The sequence below is a fragment of the Sinohyriopsis cumingii genome, chromosome 1 (assembly GCF_028554795.1).
Source record: "Sinohyriopsis cumingii isolate HCF-2022 chromosome 1, ASM2855479v2, whole genome shotgun sequence".
Taxonomy (NCBI): Eukaryota; Metazoa; Mollusca; class Bivalvia; order Unionida; family Unionidae; genus Sinohyriopsis; species Sinohyriopsis cumingii.
Genome location: NC_142961.1, coordinates 37,000,705 through 37,021,535, shown reverse-complemented (window position 1 = coordinate 37,021,535; position 20,831 = coordinate 37,000,705). Strand labels below are relative to the sequence as shown.

At 35.4% G+C, this 20,831-nt stretch overlaps 1 protein-coding gene across 1 annotated transcript in view; it reads right to left on the bottom strand.

Moving 5' to 3' along the window:
• Positions 1 to 3,299: 3,299 nt before the first annotated feature.
• Positions 3,300 to 20,831, bottom strand: part of LOC149806713 (TPR repeat-containing protein DDB_G0287407-like) — a 152,743-nt gene continuing 135,211 nt past the window's right edge. The window contains exon 23 of the mRNA XM_089956818.1: positions 3,300 to 19,513. Coding sequence (XP_089812944.1) covers positions 18,740 to 19,513 — 774 coding nt within the window. The 3' untranslated portion in view covers positions 3,300 to 18,739. The remainder of the gene's footprint in view (positions 19,514 to 20,831) is intronic.

The window sequence follows — 20,831 nt, the reverse complement described above, 5'->3', positions numbered from 1 at the left end:
AGAAATTCCCTACCAGGATCAACCTGTAGTAGCTGTGGCCATCGCAGACCACCTTGTGGTCCGAGTCCTCGTTGATAAATTCGTTCAAACGAATCAGCTACTTCAGATGATGTTTTCGCCGATAGCGGCTCTGCCTCTTTATATCTACTTGCAACATCAACTACGGTTAGCGCGTACTTGTACGTTTTTCCACGCACAGTATCATGCGGTAAAAACAGAATATCAGCTTGATGAACTTCATTAGGAACACTGACATCGAAATACGAGTACTGAATTTGTTTAGGACGTGGTAGATAAATTTGCCATATTGCCTGCTTGGACAACCACGCTTTAGCAGTAGAATGTTTAACCGATGCTGCATCAGCGAGTTTACCAATTGCTGCTTTGCCTCTCCAGTATCCTCTCGGTGAATAATAAATTGATTCCATTATTAATTACCAGCCCCAATCGCTAATTTACCTTTCATCGAGGATCTTACTAACCAATTAGCTAATGATTCTCTAATATTTTTATTTTTTATAGAATTTAATGAATGAATTAATTTTACATCTGCAATATGCCTATCTTGTAGATTTTGACTTTTATAAGCTACATCATGAGCATGACAAGCTCGATCAATAGCATTTATTGGTTCCTCGCCTGGTTTTGGTTGATCTTGATTATCGAGCCTGATATCGAGTCGAGTACCAGGACCGCAATAATTATATCCTGGTAGATGTTTTTCTCCGCTGTATTTAGCCCATGGAGCACCTGGAAACTTTGACATCAAATTAGCAATATCACCACCGCGCTTATTAGGTAAAAACGAAAATTTCTTTCTGCAGCATACAGAACATTTTCCACCGTACGCTATTTTTTTATTTTTTGTTGTAACTGTAGCTAAATCAATAGTTGGAGTTTTATCTCTACAGCGTAAACAATATAAATTCATGTTATAATATATATGGATATAATTGATTTCTCAGCAACTCGGCAACGAGAGCCAGTTAAGCATCATCCTGCGCTACCGAACTCCATCAGAATGATTATCATAGGACCATCTGGATCGGGTAAGACGCAATTATTACTTAATCTGATAATGAGATGGTTGAAATGGGATAAGTTGTATTTAGTAGCACCATCCGTTGATGATCAACGATGTTATGATGTACTTAAAGATTTCAATGAAAACGCGCGATTACTGGATGAAGATAATGATGTTATAGAGTTTATAACCGACATTGATGAAGCACCATCCGTAGATTCCATACACGGATTTATTAATAATTTAGTTGTATACGACGATGTGATGCTAGATAAACAATCAAATCCAGCCAGAATATTTTCCCGAGGTAGACATAAAAATACAGACGTGATCTATGTTACTCAACGATATACACAAATACCAAAAGTGATCAGAGACAACTGCAACATTTTAGTTGTGTTTAATGGCGTAGACACACACACGTTGCGAAATATTCATCAAACCTGGTGTGGTGGTGACATGGATATAATTAAATTCAAAAATTTCTTCTCACGAGCGCAAGCTACCCCGCATGGATTTATAACAATAAATTTACATGATCCAAGAACAAGATATCGTGTGGGTATTGATAAAATATTTGGGTAACAGGGGTGATGATAAAATTAAATTGAATTAAACAGATATCATTAATATAATGAACAACTGTGCGTGGCTGCGTCAAGGAACAACAGATAAATGCAACAAAAGGTGCCGTGGAGAATATTGCAAGAAACATAATTATCTTATAAAGAAAAATCCTCATGCTGGTCCACGAAGATGTGTTGGATGTAACAACGGCGTTAGAGGATTATATCAGATTTGCAAAAATTGCGGTGGAGATCGATATCGAAGTTTGATGAACTATTACAGAAAAAGAAAAAACATAAATCCCATAATAGAAAAACCACCATCAGAACTTGAATATTACTTGAAACATAGAACAAATTCCGAAGATTCAGATGAAGATGAAACAGATGAAGATTCCCATGATTCAGATGATGATTCCCAATATTGATAGCAGCAGAGAGGGGCGTCTACGGTTCTGTTTGGGACAAACAATAATCGTAGACGTAGTAATTGACCTCTATGAGTGGTCACTATTTTTTTTGGTAAAACACAAGGGTGACCATTCCCCTAAGTGGTCTGTTCATCCTCTCTGCTGCTCTTGTATATACAGTTGGCAATGTCAGTAACATGCCTTGTATATACAGCTGGCAGTGACAGTAACATGCCTTGTATATACAGCTGGCAGTGACAGTAACATGCCTTGTATATACAGCTGGCAGTGACAATAACATGCCTTGTATATACAGTTGATAGTGATAGTAACGTGCCTTTTATATACAGCTGGCAATGACAGTAACCTACCTTGTATATATAGCTGGCAGTGACAGTAACCTGCCTTGTATATACAGCTGACAGTGACATGCCTTGTATATACAGTTGGCAATGTCAGTAACATGCCTTGTATATACAGCTGGCAGTGACAGTAACATGCCTTGTATATACAGCTGGCAATGTCAGTAACATGCCTTGTATATACAGCTGGCAGTGACAATAACATGCCTTGTATATACAGCTGGCAATGTCAGTAACATGCCTTGTATATACAGTTGATAGTGATAGTAACGTGCCTTTTATATACAGTTGGCAGTGACAGTAACATGCCTTGTATATACAGTTGGCAGTGACAGTAACATGCCTTGTATACACAGTTGGCAGTGATGGTGGTTGTTGTTGTTGTAGGGTTTAATGCCATTTTTCAGCACACGATAGGCTAGACATGGAGCCAGTATTAATGGTGGAGGAAGAACCCGGGAAATCACCTGGAAAGAACCATCGACCCTCAAGAAGCTACTGGCAAGCTTTCTCACATATCCACATTGGCCGAATCAGAGACTCGAACCCACGCAGACAGAGGTGAGATGGCAGTGATCCATAACAGAGAGCACTTTAGACCACTCGGGGCCCCGGCAGCGATAGTAACATCCCTTGTACATACAGCTGAGTGACAGTAATGGGCCTTGTATAGTGTGAACTTTTATATTTAACAGGATATTTGTTCTTAGTTTTGTCTGCATTTAACTGTATATTTCTTGATTTAGGAATGTGTCTACGTTTCCAGAGGAGGATCATTGTTTGATGGGTCCTTTAAAATTGGGGTTTGTAGCAACCAATATTTTTATGAAAACAGGTACCCATACAAATATGTGAATTCACAGCAATACAGTACCGAGTCACCTGACTCAGTTTTTACTGGTATCTGTATGGAAAGTACAAGAAACTGACCACAGCATTCAGTCTGAATTTCTTTATTCTTGGTGTAGCATAATTTCAACTTGATATAATAAAAGCAAAACCATACACACTCAAGGTACATCAAAAACATGTTAATATATCATATACTGTAGCATCAATAAATATCTTATAAAATGCAAACCCCTAACATGCATGAAAGTTAACTAGGAGGGTACAAGATGTATTAAAACATTCAGATCAGCTTGAATTTTTTTCTTACAAAATGACGATAAACAGTCAATCAAGGTAGCTCATAATTAAATGGAAGCAAAATGATCCCCAAATCCAACAATAACAGATACTACGTAAATCTAAATATGTAGACTCTTTTTATGACATAATTAATTCCCTTGAATTGATTTGCTGTCTTCGGAGTAACCTCCCCATCTGAACTACCTGGTAGAAGAAAAGTAAATCCATTGAAATATTCATGATTTCAAATCTCTACTAAATCGTGATTAAATAAGTTACAGCAAATGTATGCATTATGTATTTCATTTCTGTGCCATACACAGAACACACCTAGTGGGCTAAACATGTTGTATTTTTGTCAGTATATGGTGTTGATGAGGTTAGTTCAGTGACATGAACTGGTACAATTCTGGCAATGTTGCTGTTACATCCAACTAGTGATGGTACATTTTAATACACTTAATATCACAGAACTGATTTATGTACATATGGACAATTTATGAATTGTCTGTACTTGATTAAAGACTTATAAGAATTACTTCCTCAATAGCAAAACATCCCAAATCGCAAATTAGTAGTGTCATTGACTCCTGGATATTACAGTGTAGTCAATGGTAATTCTGTGCATTGAATCTTGTGCCACAAGTTATCAGTCCTATTTACAGTAGTGCAAAGGAGATCTGAACCAAAAGATGGCATTCACTTTTATTAAAAGGGAGAAAAATATGGCCTGAACAGAATACTATCTACTGTACATTGAATAATTTACCCACCCCTTGCTTGAACATGTACATTTACTCACTGACATCCCTGGTAAAATCAAAGTTATTGTAGGTGGCTACTGCACAATAATTGTGCCATCATACCTCTACAAACGCATGAGGTGACCAGGGACAGTATTTTAACATGGGTTTGTAATAGACACAAAAATTCACTGGAATGAATGAACACAAAAATGATGAAAATTGATTTCAAAAGTTATCAAGTGAAAAATCTTCATCTTTTTTGCAAAAAGAGATTGTTCTATGTTAATAACAATTATAGTATTAATAATACTTGAAAAGATAAGATAAAATATTCAAATGAATGTAAAGGCTATCTTGCCTGGTTTAACATGAAAAAATAAATTGCATAATGAGATCATAGTACAGCTATATATAATGGTAAAAACTGAAGAAACTGCTAACTTCTGAAAAATACTTTGTTAAAGAAGAAACTGAGTAAAGACCAAAAAAAAGCTTTTAAATTGCTGTGATTCTGGGAGAAAACTAATATTATACTTTTTGGAGTATAAATTACCTAGGTACTCCAAATGTTAAGACTGAAAAAGGACTCAATCTGCTTGCCGTTTTTTTAATATTTCTTCCTCTCCTCTTTCTTTTCTTCTATCTCTTTCAAATGATGACTTTAAAAAAATTAATGAATGTGAAAAATGTCACTCAGAACATAGCATTCAAATAATAACTCCAACTTGAAATGCTTCACCTCACAGATTACTAAAACTAAGTGGACAGATAATTCCAAAGGTTGGGAAAAATGAACCTAGTGGTGCCTGTTAGATACACTTATTATAAATACATTCTGATTTTAATACGATTGTTTATTTTTGCTTATGTCAATTTCATAGCTGTAAACCCGAGTTGAAAAATACTGACTGCTTATGACAAAAATACTGATTTTCAGGAACAAATGCTGATTTTTAAAACATTAATGCATATGTAGCTATTTATAACATCTACAATCACAAGTAAAGAAGGACAGTAACTTAATTATTTAATGTCAAAGATGCATATGCTGCACTCTTGCATCTTCTGAATGGGCACTCTGTTCCATTCAGGTGCCCATTCAGAAGATGCAAGAATGCAACACACATTGAGATGCAGGCATTTTATAGGGGCCTTTTTCTTCACCTAGATTTTGATTGCAATGTACCATCTTTCACTGATCTTAATTCTGTGTGACTGTACGGAACTGTTTTCCTAATGGCCTCTGAGTAATCATTTGTAAGTTTACAGTCTGGAAAAGTGTGCAACATAATGGCCAGAAACACTAGTAAATGAGGAAGGTTCATTGCTGAAATTTAGTAAACTTGAATCGAATTACAACATGAGTCTCTGACATTTATAAACATCGCAAGTTCAGGCTGTGTTGTTGATGATGAAGCAGCAAGATGATGTTTATTCACCTATTCATGCTGTTTTATGTCATGCGTGTCTCCATGCCCAACAGCAAAATCACAATTACACATTTTGCAAACACAAGGTTTCCTTCTTTATTGGTGGTTTCACAAATCTAAACAAGATGGCACAACTGCCAGTTCTGTTTTCTTTGCTGGAGAATGTTCTTAATCTTAATGCTTTCCTTTGACTAGAAGCTGAATATTATGAAGATTTGATAGTGATAGCGGCCATTGTTTTGCAGTCCAATATGGTGGTTAAAGACAGGCATGGTAGCCTCGATTTCAAATGAACCAGTCATATTTTAGAAGTCTAGATCCCTATACACATGCAATATATTTACTCTAAGAATGGAACCGGGTGCCTGTTTTAAACAGAAAATTGCAAGGAAATTTTTTACTTAATTTTTTTTATAAAAAAAGACAACAGAATTTTAACAAGAAAAACATACACCTGTATTCATGTTCAAAATATGGGAAAAGAATGGAAAAAATGGAACACTTGGCAGCTATGCAATTTTCATAATTTTGATGAAAATAAAATGACATTTTTGTTGGCCCTTACATTCATGGATTGGAGGTGCCATGCTTTGAACAGAAAAATCAATGTTTGCTTTAGTCTACAAATTTGTTACTTGTGGCTACTAAGAAATGCACAAAAACTGGCACCCAATGACAATCAGGGAATTCAATCTATTTTTTTATTTTTTTTAAGAACAACAAGTATTTAAATGGTGCAAGTAGCCTTTGCATACATCATAAACCTACACTTCTTAAAAGTGTCTATACCCTGTATGTCACACAGGTCTACATGCATTTTCTTGCTGTATTAGTACATTTCAAAAGTTCTTAAAATCTGAAAATAAAAATCATTAATTATCATCATGATCATTCTTGGTGTCTACCAAACTACAACAAGTATTCAAAAATGGGTCAAGGCGTTTCACAACAAACAAATGACCCAACAAACTGATCTCAGAAAACATCATTAAAAGCAGATAAAGAGCTGTTCCCCTGAATTTAAATAATTCTTCATGTAATGATTTAAAATATTTCAGCATATGTCATTCAGCTGCATTCTCTAACTACAGTCGTTAGTCAATAAGAGATATAATAATACAAAAGAATATATTATGAACAAAATGGAATCTGAACAGTATTGCACATTTTATGGAATACCAAAACCATATAAACTACTATTGTTGAGCAATCTGATTCAGGAAAAGATAGGACTACAAAAGCACAACTTAAAATTAAAGACAGTAAATTCATAAAAGAAAAATATTCTGAAATGATGCATCATGCAAAATGCACTTGAAATAAATGTAGAATCATGTGCATCACATGCAGGCGAGACAAGAAAGATAAATTTATTTTATCATCGACAATATAATGTTTTTGTCTAATCACTACCCCACACCTAAGTCTATTATTATTTTCTTACACTTAAAAGATTAAGAATTGGACATGGTCAATAGATCATACTGGTAATACTTTATTAAACAAAAAAAAAAAAAACAAACAGCCAGAAACCAGGCGTCATTCAACAAGAAAAGTGCTATGTGGATTTGAAGTGCTGGGCTGTTAACACTATTATTTGGGCTGTTGACTCGTAGCGCTTGGTCAAAACTATCTGCAATGAATATTCCTTGATGATGCTGACAAAACATTCTTTTTAAAGTAAGTTATTAATTGTGGATCAAGAAAAAAAATGCTTTTAAAATTTAGCACAATAAATAAGCTGCCAACAAATTTCATATATCAGCCTACAAGGCACCCTCCACCCTAATGGTGAACAGCATATTCCTAATGAATGCAGCTCATATCTTCCATAAATAAGAATTCTCTCCATCTCTATTTTAACATGGATAAATGTAACACTAGTAAGCATTGTATGTGATATATTACAATGAACAAACTACAAAAACTTTACTCAACAAAAGAGTAACAATGAAAAGGTAGAAAATTACAGAAATGTCACCCTGAAGTCTACACATTTTACTTCTCTGACCCAAGATCAATATTAAATAAAACTTAGGAAATATAACATTTGAGTCGGCTAAGGATATGGTCTTGAAGAATATGTGCAAAAATAATTATGAAATAAGAATTCTTAAAACACTGCATAATGATCAGTAATTACACTCATCCATAATGGTTCTACAAAAAAGTCAAAAATGCTTAATAGTAAAAAGAAATTTATGAAACAATAGTACAATAAATGACACAGCCTATGCCCACCCCATGTTTAACAGTCCTGTTTGTAATCACTAGTAGGGCATGACTGACTTGGGAGATTACTGACCAATGGGTTCTGCTGACCTTGAAGTTTGGTAAAGGCATACAAATCATATAGTCTTGAACTAAACTTGCCTTTCAAATTTATGTGTTGTTATATTTCCTTATCCTAAATGCAACCTTTTAACAATGTTTGGTCAATCACTATACTCTGGAACTTAATTTAATTTGCAAAAACCCAATTTCCTTCCAGTTACAATGATCTTGACCTATTACCTTTTGACCCCAGAGAACTGCTGTGCTCAGTGGTTAGCATGCCATACTTGTGAATAAAAAGGTGGTTTTGGGTCCAACCATTGGACCAGTCTGAGTCAGCTACCATGGTGTGTCCTTGGGCAAGGAACTTTACTCTTATATACCTGAGTACTAAATAAGCAACTTGTGTTGCTGTGCCATAAAACACCAAACCAAAACCTTCTGACCCGAAAATCAACAGTTCTCTTCCTTCAGTACAGGACCTTCACAAAATCTGGTATATGGTCAAGTACATAGGTTACTGTGCCAAAGCCATTAGTCTTCCATTTTGACAGGGACCTTGACCTAAAACCCCAATCTCCAAACACTTCTTTTTCAGCCAAGATATAAGCCATCCACAAACTCTGGTGTGGGTACATGGTCAGGAACTAATGTACATGAACCACTTGTCATTCTTCAGCCAAAGGTGATGTTAACTTCTGACCCTAAAATAAATAGGCTTCTTTCTCATTCCATATTTGAGCCAGCCACAAAGTTTAGCCCAGAACTGTGATGTAGAACAAAGGTTATTGTGTGAAAACCATTTTTCTTCTTTCTAAGCACCTGTCCAAACTATTCATGAGGTTTATTTCAGTTCTGATATTTGTTGTTGTTGTAGGGTTTAATGCCATTTTTCAGCACAAGATAGGTTATACATGGCGGCCAGTATCAATGGTAGAGGAAGAACCCGGAAAGAACCACTGACCCACAAGAAGCTACTGGCAAGCTTTCTCACATACCCACATTGGCCAAACCTGAGACTCAAACCCATGCAGATTGTCCTGGAGTTTTAACTTTTAGACCACAAAATGAATATGATTCTTCCTTACCTAAAGTGCTAGCCATCAATAAAGGTTTGTAAATGTGTACACTCTAAAAGTAAAGTTACTGTGCAGAAATAAAAAAGTGACTGAAGGACATACAGGAGTGCAAATGTATGGACAGACATCACAATGTTATACATTTTGCATTTGGCAGACATAAAAACAGATATATTATCTTTTAACACATTAACCCCTAGCAAAGAGTTAACATGGCAGGAGGTAGTAACCTACTGCCGAGTTCTGTAGCGTCATGGTCATGCATGATACACTTAAAGTGGGTGGTATTATAGAAAGGTAGACAGATGGAGCTCTACAATGATACTAAATAATCTGGAATATCTAGTTGCACTACAAAATACAGATAAATAAACTCATTTTTGGACCCGATTTTTTTCTACCCAAAATTCATCCGTGGTCGGAATCCAATTTTGTGTCCGGATTTTAGACTTTTTGGTCTCGGATGTAAGGCAAACTGGTATGAACTGCAAACAAACAGATGAACCTTTGCAAAAAGTAGGATAAGATGGGCATCTGGAATAAAGAGTGGTCTTGATACAAAAATAATGGCTCTGTTTAGCAAAAAAACCACAAAAAAACCCTCCAACTTTTACCCTTCTGCTCATGCGCGAGCCAAATAGCCAATGAAAAACGATGCTTCTAACACAACTAGGCAGTATGTTAGTGAAAGATCCCCTGGGATTTGGTGTTTTCGGATCTATTCAGAAATAGCTTTAAAAATGTGTTTCCTACTTGATTTTCAGGCTAAAATGACAAAAACCTCCGGGGTTAATGTGTTAAATGAATATGAACTCTGACAGAAGCAAAACACACACACACACACACACACATATATATATATATATATATATATATATATATATATATATATATATATATATATATATATATATATATATATATATATATATATATATAATGCAATAAACTGACAACAAACAGTGCAAAACTAGTATCTAGCTAGACTGAGCGCTTTCGAATCTTTAATGAGTCTTTTTCAAAAGCAAATACAAAACATAGACAAGACAAACAAATCAAACAGAAAAACGGTTATGTTTGCGAAACTTTACATGGCTGTTTGTACAGGAATTCAATCTTTTAACTTTATTATGTGTCAACTAGTTTATTTCAGCTTGTTGCTGATACTGGAATATATTTGTATTGACCTAGAAATTGATGAGCCATAATGACATCCATTATTAACAGATAACAATTATTATTAACAAATAACAGATGTCGTTTTTCTGTTTTATTTGTTTGTCTTGTCTATGTTTAGTTAATTGTCAGTTTATTGCATTTATCTTAATCAATCCCTGACACATGTGATCCCTAGCTGGAACCAGTGCACCTGAAAGGATTGTTATTCACCATATGATTTTTATTCTTTATATATATATATATATATATACACACATATAAGGATATATTTATATTTTTTCCAGTAAAAACTGCTTTCCATGTAAATTTCACTTTCAAGTTTTAAACATTCTGAACATAATTTAGCTTTACTGTTAATTAAAGAAGAATATATTTCTTGATCTTGCCTATGATGAATTTTGCCATCAACAAAATCTCTGAACTTCTGACCTTGCAGAAAGACCATGATCAAAAAAAAATGTTGCCATAAAGGCTGGTTATTAAGTGGAATAAAATATCTGCATCACCACAACCATTTTATTTTTTTGCAAACAAGAGCCAAAAAGCTTTTAGCCAATAAATATGAATCATACATGCACTACCCGATAACCTGATATGCATAGTGTGGGAAACCAATTTTTTTTTATAGTAAAATATGCTTCTTCAATAATTCCCAATCATAATACATATGGAGAACTACTACTAAGGTATTATGATCAGGTAACATATTTGAAGAAGAAAAAATAAGTGAATAGTCCACAGTCTATTTGGAACTATCATAATTGCAAAACTTGTGCTAATGGTAGATAAAAATTACTTGTTCAGCTGTGTTTTGGAACAAGATAATATACATCAGCATCTTAAACCAAAAAAGAACAAACGAGAGAGTCAAGTGTTGGATCTGTAACCCCATAAACACTTTTAATATACAAATTCAAGTTAATGTATGCTGAATCCATAATTTCATACATAAATGTTTGGATTAATTAAAATATCACATTGTATAGTAACCTGATATGTAATACACTACAACAGCTATATCCTACCCTTATTAAGTAATTCAGTACACCCCGCCCCTAAGAATATAATTATGCATCATCTGATGCCATAGAAAACAATGTTTGTATTAAAATATTTTTCAATGAAACTTAACAGATCACAATACTTTATGAGTATGACCACTACCTCACAAATCCAGCATTGACAGGATAAATATTTATCAAAAAAAGCAAAAAGTTGTTTGCCACATAGGTGGTAGTCAGAGTGGTCTCCCTTTATACATGGGACTGGCACTAAAATCCATCCATTCTTCATTTATTACTGTAGCAGAATGCATGCTCTGTTAGTAGGAAGTGACTGTAGGGAGATTGAGAGAGAGTATCCATATTATCATTAGGTAAGTACTATTGAAGAAATATTTTTGACTCCGAAAATTGTTTTTTTCTTCAAATAAGTTACCTAATTAAAATGCCTTAAGTAAATATGTCTGAAGTAGAAAGAGTTACATCCCCTTATCCCAAAGAAGGACCATCTACAGTCCCCTAAGGTATCTGAAGTGGCTTTTAATGCTTTACTATAACCTGGCTGGAGTAGTGACTCCATATGTCTAGACCCGGCTATTGGGTTGAGAAAAAAAATTCACATGCAAATCCAGCAGAAATTTTAGTGCCATGTCTCTAAGAAGCTTCCAAACAACCCGAGAAGGGAGCCTGTACCAATGCTGCTATAGAGCCCACCAGGTCTAACTTAGCCTTTTGGGATGAAAGATCTTGGAGATAAAGCTAAAGAAAGTTGACTGACCTCCATCACACCAGCTTGTGTAATACTGGTTAGGGAGCAGTTGCAATTTAACAATGCTGGTTGGCAACTGCCGTAACTTCATGAGTAGAAATGCATAATAAAATTTTTTTCATCTTAGGTTCATTCTCTGAATTCATAGACAAGATCTCCCTCTTTGCACTGGCTCTGTCTGTTTTGGGTACCATTTCAAAGCCCTCACCATATCCTGAGGTGAATGGTCCAATGTGGAAAGAGGTATCATCACACAAGACTGATTGCCCATTAGTGGGAGCCTGTTCTTGGCAATAAACACAGAGGCAATCAGGAGTGAAATCAAACCATCACAATGGAACTCTAGACAGCTTTGGTCAACTGTCAAGGCATGTATTTTGCTGATCCTGCCTGTTGTAGTTTGTATGAACAAGAAGCAGGTCTTCTGAGAGATGAATCAGCAATGCTCTAGAGTGTGGTTCAACCAGTGCCATATTCAACCATTTCAGAACCCATGGAAGATACCATTTTGTCACATAGCCAAAATCTTCGGTCATGACAGACCAATCAAAGTTCACCAGATGGTCAGAAAGGTCTTTGTTTTGTTCAGTGTGTCTAAGATTGTGGAATGCTACCCTATTATTGTGAAGGATGCTAACTTCTTCAGCTCAAAAAGCTGAGGAGAAAGCTAGTTATTTGGGGAAATGATGCCTTAACTCCTTACTGTCTGCTAATGCATACATGCAGCACTAAAAATAGATTTGCTTCCCTAAAGACACCTATATGCATTGCTAGCAATACTTCCTCTGTTCTTGCTGACTTGAGGAAGTGCATCCAGCAAAGGGTTGGAAAAAAAGCAATGCACATATGTTTCATAAAAAGTCTTTACAGTGCATAAAATTGCAAACATCTGGGCTCCTTAAATATATTTAGCCAATGAAAGTAATCTTTATACAAAATTTGTAAAGTGTTCTGTTATTTGTTTTACATCTCATAAATGAGAATTACCACTTAAAACAAAGTCAAATATGGAAAATAATAAAAATGGCAACAACAGAACCTTTGAATTCTTTGGAAGTGACAACACTGTAAATAAGACAGATTTTAATGATCGATTTCAAGCCGAAGGATCAAACATTAGCAAAAGACCTGTTTCGACACCTCCCATTTCAAATTTATCAGACTGATGATGAAATATGTGATGATCTTGTATGGTCAGAACTAGAGGTGTGCAATATTACTGGTATACCAGTTTACCACAGTAATTTTATTCTGGTGGTATGTACCATGACTTTCTCACTGCACCAGTACATCAGTAATTTATGTCAGTAAGAAATGCATGGAACTTTGCAATCAATCTTTTTATATTTACAAAAATAATTGTATTTGTCACAAATTAGTTTGAAATATTACAAGTATAATTATATAATGATCACTCAATCACATATTTGACATCTCTAATGTATGACAACATGGTAGCCAAATCTGATGTTCAGAATGATATTCTAGCCATGCCAACATTTAGAAACATTTCAGATTTATAAGAAAAACGTCATTCCTTACTTATTTGGCAGTTTATGTTGATGTGTTAAGCACTTGCATTCCTTTGTTAAGTCTGTGAATCATCCAAATATTTTCAGGAGTGGGCTTGCTTTCTGATTGAATTTGATGCAATTTCTGAAGTCCTCTAAATATTTTCTTGCTTGCTGAGCAAATGTGCTTTGTGTTTACTGGTTCTCTCTCTGATAAATTTCTTGCCCAAGTGTTGGCATCTCAAAGTTTTTCATATCTATTCTATCAACAGTGTAACTAGTAAATTGTTGTCATCTCAAAGCTTTTCATATCTATTCTATCAACAGTGTCACTAGTAAATTGTTGGCTTCAGTGTCAACATTCCTGTTTTTATCAACAAGTTCTCTAATGTCAACATGTCTTTCATATGATGTCATATATAGTGTCAGCTTAATCATCTCACTTTAGAACAGTTTTTAGGTTACAACTTATACAAGTATTAACACAGACATAGCAAATTCATCTACTTATAAGTAATTCTGGGTGGGGATCTGCAATTTTCTTTTGAGCTAAGATATTTTTTCTTTTATCTAAAAATAATTTTTTCCAATAGTGTAATGGACATGATATGCTATTATTTTGCAACAGTGTAATAGTCCAGTAGCATCCATGTGTAATAGTCCAGTAGCATCCAATAGTGTAATGGACATGATATGCTATTATTTTGCAACAGTGTAATAGTCCAGTAGCATCCAATAGTGTAATAGTCCAGTAGCATCCAATAGTGTAATGGACATGATATGCTATTATTTTGCAAAAAATCAACATGAGAAAGTTGTTCCAACTACAGACAGACGTAATATTTTTATTAAAAATGTCAGGTCCCTGCACCATAAAGTTGTTGGTCACTATTACAATTGTTGCATACAATTGTACATATCAAGGCATGTTCAGAAATAACACAGTTTACCATGGTACACAAATTTTCATGGTACCAGCTCTAGCCTGAACACAAGAAGCTTATGAACATGAATGACTTGACAGCTAATTCAGGGCCAACATTTCATTTAGATGAAAATGTAAAGAACACAGATTTCTTTTTAAAACTTGTTTCCCTCAGAAACTGGTGAGTCATTAATAACTGAAACAAACAGCTATGCTGAAATACATTGCTGAGAAGTCTGATCCCAAGCTGTCACCTACTTCATTAATCAATGGAAGCCGAGTCTGATACAGATGAAACAGGGCCAGTGTGTCCTCCCTACATGTGCCAGGCTCATAATGTTATGACAGGTTACGGGATAATAAAACCATAAAACCAGTCTCTCTCTGCCCCCCCCCCCAACATTAGGTGAGGTGGATTCACCTGCTGCTGATTTGCTTCACATCATCAGAAGAGTAGACTGGCTATCGTTCCTTTGCTACATAAGTTTTACTGAAAATGTCAAAAGCATCTTTTCCCATTGAGAAGGCAAAATGGAGCTGGGGCTGTGTGTGGCCATAACTGAAATGGTTAATCTGATTTTCGTATTCAGTGCTAAGCCCTCTGCATTTCAGATCTCATCCGTTAGAAATCTGTCGACTAAAGCAACATTGGCATCTATGCTACGACATCCTTGTCTTTAATGCTGTACTTATTCACCTCTTAATTCTTGGTTTCCCACTAAGTCTCCATCCATAGAGTGCATACTTTACATGTGTTGCTCAAGTGGCATCCCACACATTGCAGGTATATTCTATCATCATCATCCACCAGTTTCATGCATCTGCATTGACTACACTTCAACCTGCCATTATTATTAACACTTGCATTTATAGGAAGAAAAACAATAGCTACACAGCTCAAGATAGTCAAGCATCTCTTTACAAACTAATGACATGGATTCTACTGGACTATTACACTGGATGATACTGGACTATTACACTGTCACTTTATACACTAATAACTAGGATGCTACTGGACTATTACACTGGATGATACTGGACTATTACACTGTCACTTTATACATTAATGACATGGATGCTACTGGACTATTACACTGGATGATACTGGACTATTACACTGTCACTTTATACATTAATGACATGGATGCTACTGGACTATTACACTGGATGATACTGGATGATTACACTGTCACTTTATACATTAATGACATGGATGCTACTGGACTATTACACTGGATGCTACTGGACTATTACACTGTAAGCTACTGGACTATTACACTGTCACTTTATACACTAATAACTAGGATGCTACTGGACTATTACACTAGATGATACTGGATGATTACACTGTAAGCTACTGGACTATTTCACTGTCACTTTATACACTAATGACATGGATGCTACTGGACTATTACACTGGATGATACTGGGCTATTACACTGTCACTTTATACACTAATGACATGGATGCTACTGGACTATTACACTGGATGATACTGGACTATTACACTGTCACTTTATACACTAATAACTAGGATGCTACTGGACTATTACACTGGATGATACTGGATGATTACACTGTAAGCTAATGGACTATTTCACTGTCACTTTATACACTAATGACATGGATGCTACTGGACTATTACACTGGATGCTACTAGACTATTACACTGTTGCTTTATGAACTAATGACATGAATGCTAATGGACTATTACAATGTCACCTTAAAAACCAATGGGTGCCCCGAGTGGGTGAATGGTCTAAAGCGCTCACCATTATGGATCACTGCCATCTTAAGTCTGTCAGCGTGTGTTCAAGTCTCAGGTTTGGCCAATGTGGGTATGTGAGAAAGCTTGCCAGTAGCTTCTCGTGGGTCAGTGGTTCTTTCCGGGGTTTTCCCAGTTCTTCCTCCACCATTAATACTGGCCAACATGTATAGCCTATCTTGTGCTGAAAAATGGCATTAAACCCTACAACAACAACAACAAAAACCAATGGCATGGATGCTAATGGACTATTACAATGACAACAGAAATTAACTGAAAGCACTGAGACCACAAGTGATAGCTTAAACATGTCTAGCCAGAAAAGTGTGGCTTTATAAATTAAAACATCGGACACTACCGAATTATTAAATTTTCAATAGAAAATGAGAGCACATGTTGTAGCTAATACAGGTGAAGTCAGTCAAGCACTGGTTTATACTGAAGTTGATGCTTCTAGAATATTACAATGTCTGTAGAAAACCTGCCTGTAAATAAAGAGAGCATAAGTTGTAGCTTACACAGGCAAAGTCCACTTATAACCTTACTCAAAATGGACAGTACAGAAAAATGTAATTGTTTTCTATGGAAAAATTACTGCATGACATTTTTATCTGTAATTTATATGGTCTCTGACCACAAGAATGTAAAAAGCAATGTAAACAGTACTGAATGCATGTACAAGCTACCATGGCAGATAACATGCATAATGGCAGCAATATGATGAAGTTTTTGTCCTAATAAAGTTACACAAAACTTCATCTTGGAGAGAAAAGAGCAAGAAATAATTTGAAATATAGATGGAGTAAACTGACCTTATATGAGAAATTTTTCCAACTTTGCTCATAGTTTGACAAGTAACTCCTGATACGGGAGTTTTGCAAGGTCTTTAAAGAGCATTGCTACTTAGCAAAAGTGGCAGTAGCAACTTAAGTATGGACAGGATTTAGGATCAGCCACAATATCTAAGGAGCAGATCACTCTGTCTGGCCCTCAAAATTATTACAGATGTTTAGCTTCCATAGGTAAAAGTTTAGTTGGGATGAGGAGCTGGTATTGTAAGGTAGTGGGTGGATTCCTAAGGTAATTATAATCATGGTGATGTATTTGAAGAAGAAATAACTATAGTAAAAGTCACACAGGTCATGTAGGCATTCAACACTGCCTATTTCAGTATTTTTTAGAATCTGATTCTACATACTTTTAAGTGGAAGTATTCAGTTCAATTGGATTTTCATTCATCCACATTCCTTTGGAAGATCATTATTTAGATGCCCTGAGAAGTGCACACAGTGAAATCAATGTTAAAGCACATAGACATTTTTGGATGAAATTAACTTTAAGGTGTGATCCAGTACAATCCGGATTAAATGTCATGTGCTGTGATGTCACAATGAAAGCTATGCATACTGATAAATAAATCTGTACTACCCTATACTGTGATGCACTCAATGTGCTGTTTCCTTGACCCAAGCTTAGTACATGGACACCATTGTAAAAGACCACAGAAATCAATAATTTTGTCTGGAATGTTTTTTTATCACAATTAAGATGAAAAGCATTCAATAATCAGAATTGAATAGACTTTGGTTAAATAAAATTAGTTTGAAATTTTAAAAGAACAATTTATATTTAATGTAAAATGAGCAAATGCACATACATGACCCGTGTGACTTTTACTATAGTTGGAAACAGAGTATCTTGTAGATCCAATAATATTAACAACAACATGGAGGTATAAGTCACAATGTCAGATTGGCTGGGGGAGGGGATGACACTTAAGAAATTTGGCAAATAAAATCTGCTTGAATATCCTATTTGAATAATCCCAAGATTGCTCAGGGGTCCAGAACCAAATAGTACAATCTTTGGGTTTTACACCAAATCAAAAGGAATGGCAAACTTCTATCACTTGAGCATAATTCAATTAAAAAACTGAAAAATAAGACCTACAATGCTCTGATTGACTATGCTTGACCAAATAAGATAGGCTTACACTTTGCACATTTTCTAACACTACAATTAGAGTGAAACAAAATTAACAAGTCTTCACAATGAAAAGCAAATCATAAAAGTGACTGGAGCCATCAAAGCGCCATAACTCCATTAAAAAATGGAAGAATCAGGAAAAGATTTATCTACAACTAAAGTATAGCATTCAATTTTTTATTGCAAAAACAAGACCTGTGATTCCTGAGCAATGTTGCTAACACAACAAAGACAATATGACAAAGGACTGAAAATCTTTCAAAATCTGTAAAACTAGGAGGAAGATAGGCAGACAGATAAACAGACATATATATTTTGACAGTACATTTGTTCTACAGCTCAGACATCTAAAAGCAAGGCAATAATAATTCAGACCACATTGTTAATCCTACTGAGGAAACAGCTGCACATCCCACACTTGTACGTTGGGTCAAATCAGCAACTGCCTTTCTCATGATAGTCATGGGGCAGGGGGTATGTGAAAGGAGCTAGTACTTAAATATATATGGTAAAACACACATCACAGTAAATTTTATCAATGTCTGAGGTTAGTCTCGAGGTTCACAATGATACTGAAGTCTTCACTGCTCCTCTGCTTCATCATCTCCTTCATGTCTGTTGCTTACATACCTGTTGTCAGGTTCATTAAATCCCAACTCATTTCCTTCAGGTAAATCTTGGGATGAAATCTGGACAATTTCTTCATCATCGTCATCATCATAAATCTGCACATTGAAGTCATCTATCACAGGACTACTATCACCGTGAAGTATGTAATGTTCATCATAATCCTCAAAATTGTCATCATAAAAGTTTTCATTGTCGGAATTTTCATGACTACTATCATGTTCACGTTCACATAAATTTGGATCAAAGTACCCATTCATTAATAATTCCTCCTCGTTGTTCCCATTTTCATGGTCAACAACTAGTTCCATGACACTAGCCTCCTGATTCATGCTGTTTTCCATTGAAAATACCTGATTACTACTTTGAACAATCGGATCATCGTAGTAATGTTCCAAATCAGGATTTTCTGTCTCATCGCTGTCATCACTCTCTTCATTATTAACATGATGAGATTCTTCCTGATCCTCCTCCTGCCATTCTCCAAGATCACGAGCAATATTACGATATCTTGTTTCTCTCAAAACTCCTCTTGCTCGCAGAGTTTTGGGGTGTTCTGGACCAAGTATTTCCTCACTAACATTTGCCCACTTTTTGAAATACTCATAGGCTTTCTTAAAGTCATTGTTGTCTTCATACACCATGCCAATATTGATGTACAACCTTGACGTCAGAATGTGATATTCCCCAAACATCTGCATGCAGAGGTCCATGGCTTGGTTGTAATTCTAAGCAAAAGAAAATTATATACAATGGGAAAAACAGAAAGTTATGTGTGTGTGTGCGTGCGTGCACATGTGCATGCATGCATGCATGTATGTATGTATGTATGTATGTATGTATGTATGACCAATCCTGGCTATAAGGTACTAAGCAAGAAATGGTTAGCAAAAATGGGAAACACCTTGCCAAAATCCTAAGGAAGATAAACTCATCAAAACATAAGCAACTAAATATAAACCTGCCACAAAAGATAGAAGGTAAATAAGTTGCAAAAACTGGCCCAAAAAAGACAAAAAACAATGACCCCCCACCCCATGGGTGAAATCCTTTAAATACAAAGTCAACTTTTTCTGTAAACACTAGACACAAAACAAGGACCCCCAACAAAATGGGTAAAATCCTTTAAATACAAAGTCAACATTTTTTTGTAAACACCACAATCTTTTTTAAAGAGTACAAGATCTTTGTAGTTAGAACCAAATCATAGGGTGCATAACAAAGCAATGAGTTTGCCTCATTTAATCACCTTTACCAAAATGCAGGTGGATGTGATTAATAATTACTTTATAACAGTATGTATTTTAAGAAAAGTCATAATGGCTTGGTGTCCTTTATCGATAAAGGCAGAAACTGACAATGAAATTATAAAGAGGTATTTATAAATTTTTAGGGAAGATTTCATTGTATGGAGGTATCTGCAAACTGATCTCTCAATGTGTTTGTCTTTTTTTAGCAGCACTGTGCCACTGTGACAGTTTAAGTTGGTCCTATAAGAACCCCTTATTGTACCCTTCAAGAATCCAATATTGGTACCCATCAAGAACACAATATTGCACACTTCAAGAATCCATTACTGGTTCCCATCATGAACCCATTATTGTACCCTTCAAGAATCCATTATTGGTTCCCATCAAGAACCCATTACTGTACCCTTCAAGAATCCATTATTGGTTCCCATCAAGAACCAATGATTGTACCTGCAAGAATCCATTATTACTAACATCAAGAATCCATGATTGTACCCTTCAAGAATCCATTATTGGTCCCCACTGTGAACCCAAGTTTGTACTTTTCAAGACTCCATTACTGGTACCCTTCCAGAATACATTATTACTACCCATCAAGAACCCATTAATGTACCCATCAAGAACCCATGATTGTACCCTTCAAGAATCTATTAATGGTACCCTTCAAGAATCCATTATTACTACCCATCAATAACCCATTATTGTACCCTTCACTTGAAGTTGGAGGATAAAGGATCTGCTACAAACTGATTTGAAACATGAAAGAATGAGTTCATAAAACACAGTATATAATACC